The sequence below is a fragment of the Panthera uncia genome, chromosome E1 (genome assembly GCF_023721935.1).
Source record: "Panthera uncia isolate 11264 chromosome E1, Puncia_PCG_1.0, whole genome shotgun sequence".
Classification (NCBI taxonomy): domain Eukaryota; kingdom Metazoa; phylum Chordata; class Mammalia; order Carnivora; family Felidae; genus Panthera; species Panthera uncia.
Genome location: NC_064814.1, coordinates 24,397,011 through 24,408,956, shown reverse-complemented (window position 1 = coordinate 24,408,956; position 11,946 = coordinate 24,397,011). Strand labels below are relative to the sequence as shown.

General features: G+C 57.9%; 1 protein-coding gene across 1 annotated transcript in view; it reads left to right on the top strand.

Annotated features, from left to right (window-relative positions):
• The first annotated feature begins 6 nt into the window (after positions 1-6).
• Positions 7-11,946, top strand: part of SDK2 (sidekick cell adhesion molecule 2) — a 265,790-nt gene continuing 253,850 nt past the window's right edge. The window contains exon 1 of the mRNA XM_049637694.1: positions 7-869. Coding sequence (XP_049493651.1) covers positions 806-869 — 64 coding nt within the window. The 5' untranslated portion in view covers positions 7-805. The remainder of the gene's footprint in view (positions 870-11,946) is intronic.

Genomic DNA, 11,946 nt, shown 5'->3' with positions numbered 1-11,946 from the left:
AGCAGCCGTCCCCGCCGCCCCGCAGCCGGCGCGGACATGGGCGCGCGGGGCTGCGCGCCGGGCCGCGGGACCCGCAAAGTTTGCTAGCCCGCTGGGCGCGGAGCCGAGGGCGCGCCCGGGCCCGGCGCCGCCGGGAAAGACCGAGCGTCCGCGGATTGGGCGCCAGGGCGGTGGAGCCGAGAGGGGCGGCTCGGCCCCGCCAGATGCCGCCTGCAAAGTTAGAGAGAAGAAAACTTCAGCTCCGGGGAGGTTCGGACCGCTATGCTAACCGCGCCCCCCGAAACCGGAGTCCCTGAAAGACGCCCCGCGCCCGCGTCTCCCGCCGCGCTCGCCTCCCGCCCGGCCCCGGGGGCCCGGCGCCTGGAACTGCCGTGACTGCGTCCGCCCGGAGAACCCAACCAGGGGGCGGGGAGGGGGCGGGGGGCGGGCAACGTGGCCACGGGAGGAAGTTTCCTGAAGTTGCCGGTTCATTCCGGAGCCCGGCCCGCGACCCGGCGGGATCGCGGAGGCCGCCCCGCCTGGGAGAAGTCGGAGTTGGGGTGCTAGAAGAGGGAGCAGCCCCGAATCCGAAAGCGGGCTTTTCCCCTTTCTCTTTGCTCGCCCCTCGCCTTCCGGGCGCGCCTCCGGGATCGGACTTGGACAGCAGACGAGGAGGAAGGGGTCGCCAGCGCTGCCCCTCCCGGGCATCTACCAGCCCCCGGCCGGGGCCGCGTGGACAGTCTCCCCGGACGAAGCCGCGGGGTCCCAGGCCCCCACCCAGGATTATAAAACAGTGCGGAGGACCCCCCACCCGAGGCTGGTCATCATGTGGGGGCTGCTGGTCTGGACTCTGCTGGCCCTTCACCGGATCCGCGCGACCGGAGCCCAAGGTAGGAGGGCCACCCCCACGTGGGGTTGGGGAGGGTGCTGGAGGAGGGGGAGGGTGGCGGGGACTCGCTGGCCTCTCGGGGGCCTCCTGGACACGGGGCTTAGTCTGGGCAGAGCCCTCTCCAGGGAGTTTCAGGATCCCCTCCTCGAGTTTTGGGGGCTCTCTTTCGGGGGTGGGGCCGTCTTTCTGAGACTTGTGGCTTCCAGAGGAGGGAAGATGGGGGGGGGGGTCCGTGTTGGGAGGCGTCGTCCGGGGTGCGGTGAGGGGTAGCGACCCCCACCCACCTCGGGTGCCCTCGGGCCGGCGTGGGAGGGGCGCGCGGTTCGGTGCCGGGCGCGGCACCCGCCTCTCCCGAGCTCCTCAGGCCGGGCTCCGGGTCCCCGCTCGGCGTCCGCGGGAAGGGCCCCGCCGGGCACGCGCTGGCCGCCCCGCGGCGAGAGAGCGGGGCGGGAGGGTGGCGGGCGGGAGCCCGAGTCGGGCGCCGGGAGCCGGGTTGGTGGCCCCGGGAGGGCAGTTGCCGGGCCTGGCCACATACGGGAGCCCGCGCCCGGCTGGGGCCGCCGCTGGGGCCGGGGGTGCTCGGCGGGGCGGGGCTGGAGCCGATGTCGCGCGTGCGGCCCGGACCCAGCGGGGGGTGGTGCCCGGGGAGGGTCTGGGGCGTCTCCCCTCCCGCCCCCAGACACACGCAGCCTCCTGCCTGTCCCTCCCGCTCCACCGGCCGCTCCTGTCTCTGACCTGTAGCTGCCTGGATGGAGCAGCCTCGCGGTGGAGAAGAGCTGCTTTGGGGGTGGGAGCGTTAGAAGGGATGAGGAGGCGTGATCCGCGCTGCCCCCCTCCAGAGGGCAAATGCCCAGACATCCCCCCCTCCGCCCCCCCAGCCCTTGGGCAGGTCCCAGCGGGGGAGGGCGGCCGCACCGGTGCTTCCTTGCCTTTGGGGTTCGCAGATCCAGACAGTGGTGCCAGCGGTGTCCGAGCGGCGCCTGCTGGGGGCGGAAGGAGACGAAGCCTGGGCTGAGCTTCAGGGCTCGCGGGGCCTGGCTTCCCTCTTCCAGGCTCGGGAGGGTGCCTGGACCTACCCGGGGGCGCCGGCATATGGAGGCTGCTTCTCAGAAGGGCCCCACCCCAGCCCTGGGGTCGTCTAGCGGCGAGGGTGAAGGGACCCCACTGCGCCCAGCGTCAGGCAGTTCAGGGAGCCCGGATCAAAGAGATGAGAATAGTCAGCTCTCACTCACAGGGTTGAGGGGAGGATTTTACAAGGTAATTTACGTTAAAGCACTTAGAAATTTTGTAAGGGGCCCTGTAAATGTAAGGTAATAAAAGTTATTATTAGTTTTACGATCATCATAAAATCTTCCAGCAGGCAGGGACCTTAGAGGTCAGCTTACTCTAGCAACCATTTAACAGAGAGGAAAACTGAGGTCCAGGGGGCGTTAAATGACTTGCCCAAGGCTGCTGGGTGTTCTGGGGGCAGAGTCAGGGACCAGGTGTGTTCTGGGCCCTTCTCTCCCTGGAACCAGGACCATCGGCAGCTGGAGTGGGTTTGCTAGGGCAGGGCCTTTCTTTTAAGGGTTCCAGGAGGACCTCGAGGCTGGCAGAATCGGGACAGGGTGTAGCTTGCCCCGGGGGCACCTCACAGATCTGCTCTGAGATGCCCGTGGGTCAACTAGCTTGAAAGCCCGGAGACTGGGAGGGCTCTGGGGGTGTCAGCCCCTGTCTGGAGGCATCTGACTTCATTGCTGTCCGGACTCCCACAGTGGCATGATTTCTATGTGGCAGGTGGGCTCCTGAGTTCCCGCCCATCCAGGCCCAGGCCCATCAGGAGTCCCCAGGGCACCTGAAGGCCCTTCCTTCTGGGTCATCAAGCCTCTTTATGTCCCAGCCAACACTGTCCCATCCACCTGAGGCCAAGATCCCCTGGTCCAGCGGAAGTTAAGGCCGGGCCACCTCCTGTCTCTGTCCTCCTGCTAAGGGGCTTGCCCTGTCAGAATCGCTGAAGGTCTCCGATTGATTCCCCCTCTCTCTGGTTCTCTTGTTTGCTGCCTTTTTGAGTGAGGCTGCCTGGGTCCCCTGCTGCTCCCTTTGTGTTCTCTGGCTCTGAGAGAGTGTTTTCCAGAGTCCATGGGTACTCCCCATTTGTCTCCTGGCGGGAGACAAACTGTGCAAAGGATTGTGGGAACTTGGTCTCGGCCTGACTTGGGGGCAGTGCTGTGTTGTGTGTAGGGGCCCAGGGGGGGCGGGCAGGGGCAGGCCACGGGGCTGCGGGGTCCTTTCCTGTCTGCTTTGGGATTAGAGAGTGGCGTTTCTCCTTAGCTTCTCTTTTGAGTTTGAGGCCATGCCCTTCACCCTTTGGGGTACTTGAAGCCACGCCACTGTCTGTGGCTTCTGAGCCCCTTCAGCCCTGTTCTCCAGTCATGACAGAATGAGGGACCAGGCCGTGTACCTCTCTGGGACAGACCTCACGCTGGCCGCCTCTGGATTTTGTCTAGACTTACATTGGTGTTTTTCGGCTGCTGGACCTGGGCCACATCACCTGCTTATACTGAAAGCCATTCGACCATTTCCCCCGAACCTCAATGTCAAGCCAGTTCGTATGCTTTTCCTCAACTAAGTGCAGTGATGTTGTAGAAAGAGGGATTCGAGGTATTTGGGGGAGCTCTCAGCAGGTGCCTGGCACTTAGGAGGTGCTCGATAAAGGGTAATTGTTGCGACGATGATGATGGTTTTTACATTACCAGCCAGAGGACCATGAGGAGTAGCCCCGGCCACCCACCAAAAACACCACGAATGCCTCTCCTTCCTCCAAGATGCTTCTTGTACTTCCGGCTTCTGTGGCCCCCATCGTCGGCTGTGAGTGGCCCTGCGGCCGTGTTGGGCTCCACTCCCACGTACTCTGACTGCAGATGCCCGGGGGAGCCTGGACGTGTGCATTGTCGCCAGCTTCTCGAGAGATTTTGCGGGTGCCACGAAAATTATTGTTGGCGCACATCCTGAGGAGGCCGAGGGGCCGGAAGGAGGGCAGTAGCAGCTGGTCCAGAAGGTTCTTAGGAGAGCACGGCGCCTGGGGGAGGGACAAAAGGGGCTGTGAGCTGAGGGAAGCAGGCAGCACAGACCCCTGTATGAGTGTTGGCAGGCCCAGCCTCGGAGGCTCTTGAAGGCTCCAAGGGGAGAAAGTTTAGTGCTAGGAGCTAATCACAATAAAAGGCAAACAGCACGCAAGGGAGCGGGATGAAAGTTTAATTACATGGTGTGGCTAAGCTGTAATTATTAATTACTGACAGCAAAAAATAACTTATTGATCAGGGCCTCTTGCTAATTACCACGAGGCCGAGTGTCTTGCTTGCCTGGGGCTCAGCTGGTGCGTGTCAAAGCCCCACACAGGAGTGGGCCTGGGGGGCGTCCCCGCTTCCCTTCGTGCTCTTCTCCCAGGGCCAGAGAGGCGGCTCTCTGCCCTGCATCCCTGTCTCCCTTGCCCTGTGCGCCCCTTAGCTTCAGCTGGGGAGTCTGGAACATTCTGGCTGTGGCCAGATGGGTGACACAGTTTGGTGTTTCTACTGGCTGCAGGGTTTCTCCCCTGCGTGGGAAGAGCAGCTTGGGACCCCTACCCAGAGGCTGAATCGTGCTGGCAGCCCGACACCTGCCTCAGAAACCCTTCCTTTCGTGCGTGTGTTTGGCAAATAGTTATCGACCGCTCTCTCCCTTATGTCCTCTACTGGAAGGCCAGAGTAGGGGCCAGGAACCTGGTTCCATCAGGGAAGGGCGGCTGGGAAAGAGGCCAAATCCTTTACAGCAGTTCTCTGTTTAAACAGTGCCTGAACGGCCGACTTTACAATGATGTGTTAAACTGCATATTGGTATGCATTTGACTTTGTACCACAGGACACAGTTGGGCTGTAAGTTAAGCGGTAAGGGAGAATGAACTTGTCTGTCCTGAGGACTAGAATGAAAGGACGCTGGACTTGAAAGAAACGAAAAGCCATCCAGCGTTGTTCTTTGCCCATAAGCCTGGGACAAGTGGCCATCTGGTGTCTGCTTGTATACCCCTGGTGATGGGGGACTCACTATCTTATGAAACAAGCAGGTTGTAAGACAGTGTCCCCGTGGCTGGTTATCCTGGGATTTGGCTGTGGTTGAAGAAGTCGTCTGATTGGCTAGAACACCTCCTCCCCGATCCTTCTGACTCCTTACGCCTCGGGGAGTCAGGAGACTGAGCTGGAATTGATGTTGGGTGTTACAGTGCTGCCTGCGGCTTTTCCACCCTGGCTCCCCCTGGAGCACACTGCCACAGACGGACCTCGAGCTGCCTAAAGCGGTGGGAATTAGTCATCATAATTCAGGGCTTTGGGATGCCAATAGCAACAAATGGGCCAGGAGTGACTGCCGGCAGCAGCCTCACTGCCTGTAATGGAAAAGAAAACAAACCGGATGTTGAGACATCCTGGTTGCTCCTCGTGGCCGCCCCCTCTGCTGTCTACACGCTGGGCAGAGGGCAGGGCCAGGGAGCAGTGTCAGTGTCCAGCAAGGGGCCACCCGGGGCTGCTCAGGGTCCTGATGTTGGGGGGGGGGGGTGGTTGCACAGCTGGTCTCATCGGTCTCCCCAGCCAAGTGACTGGTCCAGAAAGCCCTTCCCTGAGCCCAGGGAGCCCTGCGGAGGCCCCTCTCCAGGTTTGGGCACCGACATGGTGCAGGGCTCCCAGCCTCTACCTCCACCACTGAATGACCCAGAGCTGAGACTCTTCTCATCTGTAAATGTTAAAGATCACTATGGCTGCCTCGTAGGGGGGTTTTTTGTTTGTTTTTTTTGTTTTTGGGTGTTAAATGAGATGATCCTAATCACTGTAAACTGCTCTGAGTAACTGATAAGTGCTTATAACGCACTGGCCACAAGGCTGGGAGGATGTCACAGCCCACACCTCCTGCCTCCTGCCTCCTCTCCAACATCTCCACCCACTCTGCCCACCACACTGACCACCTCCCTGTTCCTGGAACTGCCCGGTCTGTCTCTGGACTCCCACCTGGGATCTGAAGGTCCTGCTGTCCCTGCGGTCATGCCCAGTCCTCCCAGATGTCTGCAAGGCTGACTCCTTGTTTCCTTCAAGACTTTCCCCTAGTGTCCCTCATCTGTCCCTAAGCCCCTGAAAACATGTCACCTCCAGGAATGAACTTCTTGGGGCGCCTGGGTGGCGCAGTCGGTTAAGCGTCCGACTTCAGCCAGGTCACGATCTCACGGTCCATGAGTTCGAGCCCCGCGTCAGGCTCTGGGCTGATGGCTCAGAGCCTGGAGCCTGTTTCCGATTCTGTGTCTCCCTCTCTCTCTGTCCCTCCCCCGTTCATGCTCTGTCTCTCTCTGTCCAAAAAATAAATAAACATTAAAAAAAAAAAAAAAAAAGGAATGAACTTCTTCCCCTGCTTTACCTTCTCCATGGCACTCGGCTTCACCTGGCATATATTGACTTGTCTATTAATTTATTGTTGGCCTCTCGTGGGGGTGGAGGCTGTATTTTATCCACTGCTGTATCCCTAGTCACTTCGGGCAGTGCCTACCATGGAGAATGAGGTCGAGGAATATGAATGAGCGAATGAAGAATGAATGAATGAATGAATGGACCCTTAGCTAAGGAATCTTTTGTCATCGGCCTGTCCCTCCTTCTCCAGCTTCCTCTCTGACCAGGCACCCACTCTGATGGGCTCCTCGGTACATCACATAAGCCACCTGCCGTGAAGCCCTCGTTACGCTGAGCCAATCACCCCAAGGATGGGAGCCCTGTCCTCCAGAGATTCTGGCCCAGGCTTACGCAGAACGGGGTAGTGTTGCTGTTGAGCCCAGAACCCCTGCTCAGACTCTCTCACCTTCACTCCCAGCTCTTCCTGCCTCTGGCCCTACAGCTGCTTCTGGCAGTCCGGCCTCTGGATTGCGTGACCCTTGGGTTCTTCTTGAGTGCCTACTAGCTGAACTGTACCTGTATGAAATTGGGAGGACACCTAGGGGGTTTGGGGAGTAAGGCCCACCCAGTGCTTGGAGCCCCCCTTTGAAATACATAAGAGAGAGAGGAAGTCGTGGCATCTGCAATTAAATGCTATAGCCCAGATCGCTTCCCCTTGCAGCCCATTGGCCGGAACTGATCACGTGGTCCCGCCCAGTGGCAAGGGGGTGGGAAGCGCAGGCTTCCTTCCTCGTGCTGAGAAAAGAGAGGCGCGCTGGTGATGTCCAGCTTTCCTCCATAACCGCAGAGAGGACTCTCTGGTCTCCAGAAGTGCACTGCATACAGAATTACTTTACTCCTGCCGGGGCCATCCGGAAAGCATCCCCAAGTTAGCCCCAGTCTGGTGCGATTACTTCCCCAGTTTGGGGGTTTTTTTCCTTGAGCTGTTGAGAAGGGTCCTGCATCGCGGCGGTCCTTGCCTTGGAATTGGGGCGACCTGGGTGCAAGCTCCATCGCTTTGCGCTACCCCCGGGCCACTTTGGGTTCGGTCACTTACATCCCATCCCCGTTTTTCTCGTACATCAGTCGTGCCAGGGGAGGAGCCTGGCGGGGAGCGCAGGACCTGAGGCGAGCGGAGCCCTCCATGGAGCCTGGCCTGTGGCAGGGGCTCAGCCGGCTCACGCAGCCAGCTGTGCCTCTGCGTTGGCCCTTCCACCTGGTCTCGAGATGGGATCTCAGGTGGCACGGAGTTCTCGGATTTCCCCCTGGGTATCTCTACCCGCATCTTCTTTTTCGGCTTGTGTTTCTCCCCCAGTTTTGAACGATCTGGTCTTTTCTCCCCGTCCTAGGATCACCAGGGAGGAGGCACAGTCATATTTGGTGTGCAGTTCTAGGTATTAGACAGCGTTAGGGGAAGTGTCACCGTTACCTCTGCCCTCCCTTGACTCCATCATGTGGGTAAACTGAGGCTCACAGAGATTAACTCCCCAAGACCATGTAGCTAGGAAGTCAGGATTTGAACCTAGGGCTCTGTGACCCCAGTGCCTGTCATCTTCCCATTCCCCCAGGCTGCCCTTGCCTCCATGGCATCCTTCACTGGTACTTTCCCTGAGAGAGACGACCATTTGCTGGTGAGATGCCCATTCAGTTGTGCTGGCAGAAGACCAGGGATGGCCCAGGGGACGCGGTAGAGTTTGAGAAAATAGCCCTGGGAGGGACACCTGGGTGGCTCAGTCGGTTAGGTGTCTGACTCTTGATTTCAGCTCAGGTCATGATCTCACGGTTCCTGAGTTCGAGCCCCGTGTCAGGCTCCGTGCTGTCAGCACGGATTCTCTCTCTCCCTCTCTCACTGCCCCTCCCCTGCCCCCTCTCTCTGTCTCTCAAAAATAAATAAGTAAACTAAAACAAAAATAGCCTTTGGAACTTCTCCTCCTCCTCCTGATCCCCCCTGGCTCTTGCTCTATCCTAGCTGTGTCCTCACTGGGCCTCAGGTTGGCAGGATATGAGAGATCAGGATGCGAACCCCCCTGTGCCTCTCTGTCTTTCCCCTGTCCCCTCCCAGGGGACCCAGAGATGTTTGGTGAGTCTCCTTAAGGTCACTTGGGGCACTCATGACTGGGTGCCAGTGACCAAGCCGCACAAGAGTCTTTTAAACTGAATGGGGCAGGGAAGAGGCAATTAAAGTTTGATGCCCTGCAGGAAGCTATTAGTGACCTAGAGCAGTGATGAAATTTTGATGATACGATAATCCTAAGGGGAGGAAACGTTATTAGCCATCATGTGGCCCATTGAGGGAATTCAGCTTCTGGGGTAGCCATGAGGGACTGTCAAGGGCCTGCTGGAGCCAGGACCCCGGAACCCCAGCCCCTGCTGCCAAGGGGCACCTGGTCTTGGAAAGGTGCAGGTGACGGAGGCACTTGCATGGCTCGGAATCTGAGGAATGGTCAGAGATACAGCTGGGCACCTGGACGCTTGGGTTGTTGCCGCATGATGGGAGTCAGTTATGGATCTGCTACAGATGCCCCATTTCTTGCTCTGGGCCATGAGAGCCAATCCAGAATGTGCCGTCGGAGGGTCCCAGTGGGACAGCACAGGCCTCTGAGGAGCTTGAAATGTGGATGACTCCCTGGGTTCAAATCCTACTTGTCATTTACTGTCTGGGTAACCCTGGATGAGTTAGTTGCAGAGCCCATCTGTGCCTCGGTTTCTTCATCGGCAAAGCGGGGATAACAGGAGTCCTTACCTCATGGGGTCATGACACGGTTTAATAAGATCTGCTGAGTTCTCAGACAGCAGTCAGTGTATAGCGAATGCTGTATAAGTGCTTGTCATTGTGATTTTTGTCACCATTTTGGTGTTGGGGAAGCAGGGTCAGCTGTGGGTCTGCAATTGGACGTGCATCATGTCCTGAAATGCCTCTGCTGCCTTTATCCCTCACAGACCAGCCGGTGGCATCTAAACGTATGCTATTACGGGCTTATTCATTCGGTTAAGACATTCTCTGGCTCCAACTTAAAATGCAAATACACTGCAGAGAACCCACATGTTAAGGGGTTATTAGCTGTTCAGGCCTTAAGGTGAATGTGTTTATTGGATCCTTTCATAAAACCTCAAATTTCTGTGTGTGGCTTTCACAGCCAAACTCATTTTTTTTCTTCATCCCAACCTACGAATGAGTTTGGGCAGAAAGTGTTCACATTATTAACATCCATTGCATTGAACTTCGGACACTTGCTAAGGTCACTCGATGTGTAAGAAAGTGACGGTGAATGACGATGAACACGGGTCACCTGCTTCCCAGGCCGTCACTTTTGGTCTGGTCAGGAGCAGCTCACTGTACTGCTTGGCTTAACCACAAACTTTGCCCCAGCTTGGCTGGGTGAAAAGGGTGGGGCACGGGGTGCGGCCAGGGGTGGCCTGTCCTCTCTGTAAGGGAAGTCAGACCTCTCCCTTGAGACCGCATCTGCTCTCCCACGGGGTCTTGGTGATAAGATCTAAACGCTGAGGCCTGTCAGGTCAGACCCTACTTACAGGCCTTCACTCCAGGGGCTTTGCTACTGCTTTTGCTCTCAGTGCCAAGCCCCCCACGGTCTGGCCCTCCGTGTGGCTGCAACCTCCCCTCCCCTTCCCTGCCACGGCCCTCCACGTGCTCAGCTGCCCCACCCCCCAGAACCCCTCGGCCCCCTCCCCTCTCCCTCACCCTGCACCCCTTGTTCTCCCCCAAGGTGCGCCAGCTAGAACACATCCCCCCAGATGCCTCTGTGCTCTCAGGATGCCTACGGTCTAGATGTCTCGTTTGGCACTTTGGCCTTGTTGATTCTGAATTATCTTTTAATGTGCGTGTGACTGATTTCTTTAATTATAAACTCCTTGAATTTAGATAATAACCTTCATCAGCAAGGGTAGAGGCATTAGACATAAATTATCGTTCCCAATTAATGAACTTAACCCTTTGAAGAAGGCCGCTGCGGGTAATGGTACCATCAGGGGGAGGGTAACAGACGCGATGCCGTGCAGGCCTCGGATCGCGAGACCCGTCCTCACTGGGTCCCTTTGGGCCTCCGTGTCCTCACTGGGGAACGGAGGGCCTTAAACACTGCGTTTCTGAGCTGTAGGGTGATGGACTTCTGTGGTGGAGGAGGATAGACACAGGCCCCAGGGAGCTGGCCGTGAGCCTGAGGCTGCCCGCTAGCCCTGTGACCTTTTCCTCCTTTATAGGTTCTGTTTTAAATATATGAACATTTGCATTCTATTCCATAGTCTATCTGAATTCTATTTTAACACACAAAGGGTATTTTAAAGCCAACGGATGCTGCTAAAGGGCGTGTGGTATGTCTGCCCGTGGCTTCCTGGATCCCCTGGGATAGATGTCAAAACTTGGTTTTGAAGAATTTGAATCCAGTGATCTCTTGGGTCACATCATCTGTAGGATTCCAAGATGCTTGACATATTTCAGCCATTTATAGTTAAAAGTTTCTGTAATGTTTTGTAGACGTATAGTTCCCCCTGAGGAAGCAGTGCCCCAAACATAATCAAGCCCGGGCCAGCATAACCGTCCACCGTGGCGGTGGTGGAGCCTTCAAGGGCATGGGCGGTGGGAATGTGAGGCTGTCAGCCCCTCGCTAGGTGATCCTGACGCTTGGGTGGTCAGAGTTTTCTGGGTCCTCCCTCACCTTCCGGCTGTCTGCTCCATACCATTCAGGATTCAGGGGTCTGGCTCCCGGCCTCTCCCTGGGCTGTCCCCCGAGCCCCCTTTTCATTCCAAGCCACCCAGCCCAGCGGCGACACTGTTGGGGCAGGGCACTGAGTGAGGGCACAGAGGGTCACCTTAGTGAGAGGCGTTGGCCTCTGTGATAAGTTATGTCCACTGTACAGGGGTCTTTCCCGTGGAGATGCGGGTGCCTTCCAGAAGAGCTGAGGTTCCTGGACGCCATCCCCTGGCAAAGCAGGGTCTTACTGGAGTTGGTGTCCTGCCGTGGCCCAGCCAGCACTCACTAAGTGTTCCCAGTCCGATTCAGTCCCTTCCTCGAGATTTCTCTTGAAGCTGAAAGCATCCATGCACTCCCAGGCTCCATCGGGCGGCCAGCTGTCTCCATCACTGTTTATATCTCTCGCTGCCCTGGCCCAAGGACTTGGCACCTAGAATGGGGGACGTGTTGCTGCCCTGAGACCGTGCCCAGCACTCCGGCCTTCTTGCTCAGTCAACCTTGAAGCTTCTCCCCATGGACAGCATGCTTATTGGCCTCACGCAGCTTTGGCTGGCTCAGCCCAGCGGCCCTTGACCTTCCCATTGGAACCCCTTTTCCCTGCCCCGGCAGAGCAAATGCAGGCAGGCGGTGGGTCGGGGGCAGGCCATCGTGAGGCCTGAAGCTGCCAGGGAGGGTCGAGAGGACTTCCTCGTTAGCTCTGGCCCAAGCTCATTATGGGGCTGTGCATCACTGGGTGAAAAATGGTTGTCGTCGGGGCAGTAATAAATAGGCTGCTGTCAGTGTTGATGTGATTGCATTAATGAACAGAAATCAGCCAGGGTGAGGGGAGATGCTTCTGGCTGTGGCTCCGGGTGGCTGGAGAGCTGTGTCCACTGCTTGCTGTCCCTTGCCCCAGGAGGACAGCAGCCAGGGCCCGGGTGGGAAGAAGAGAGGCGTTGGCATTTAACCC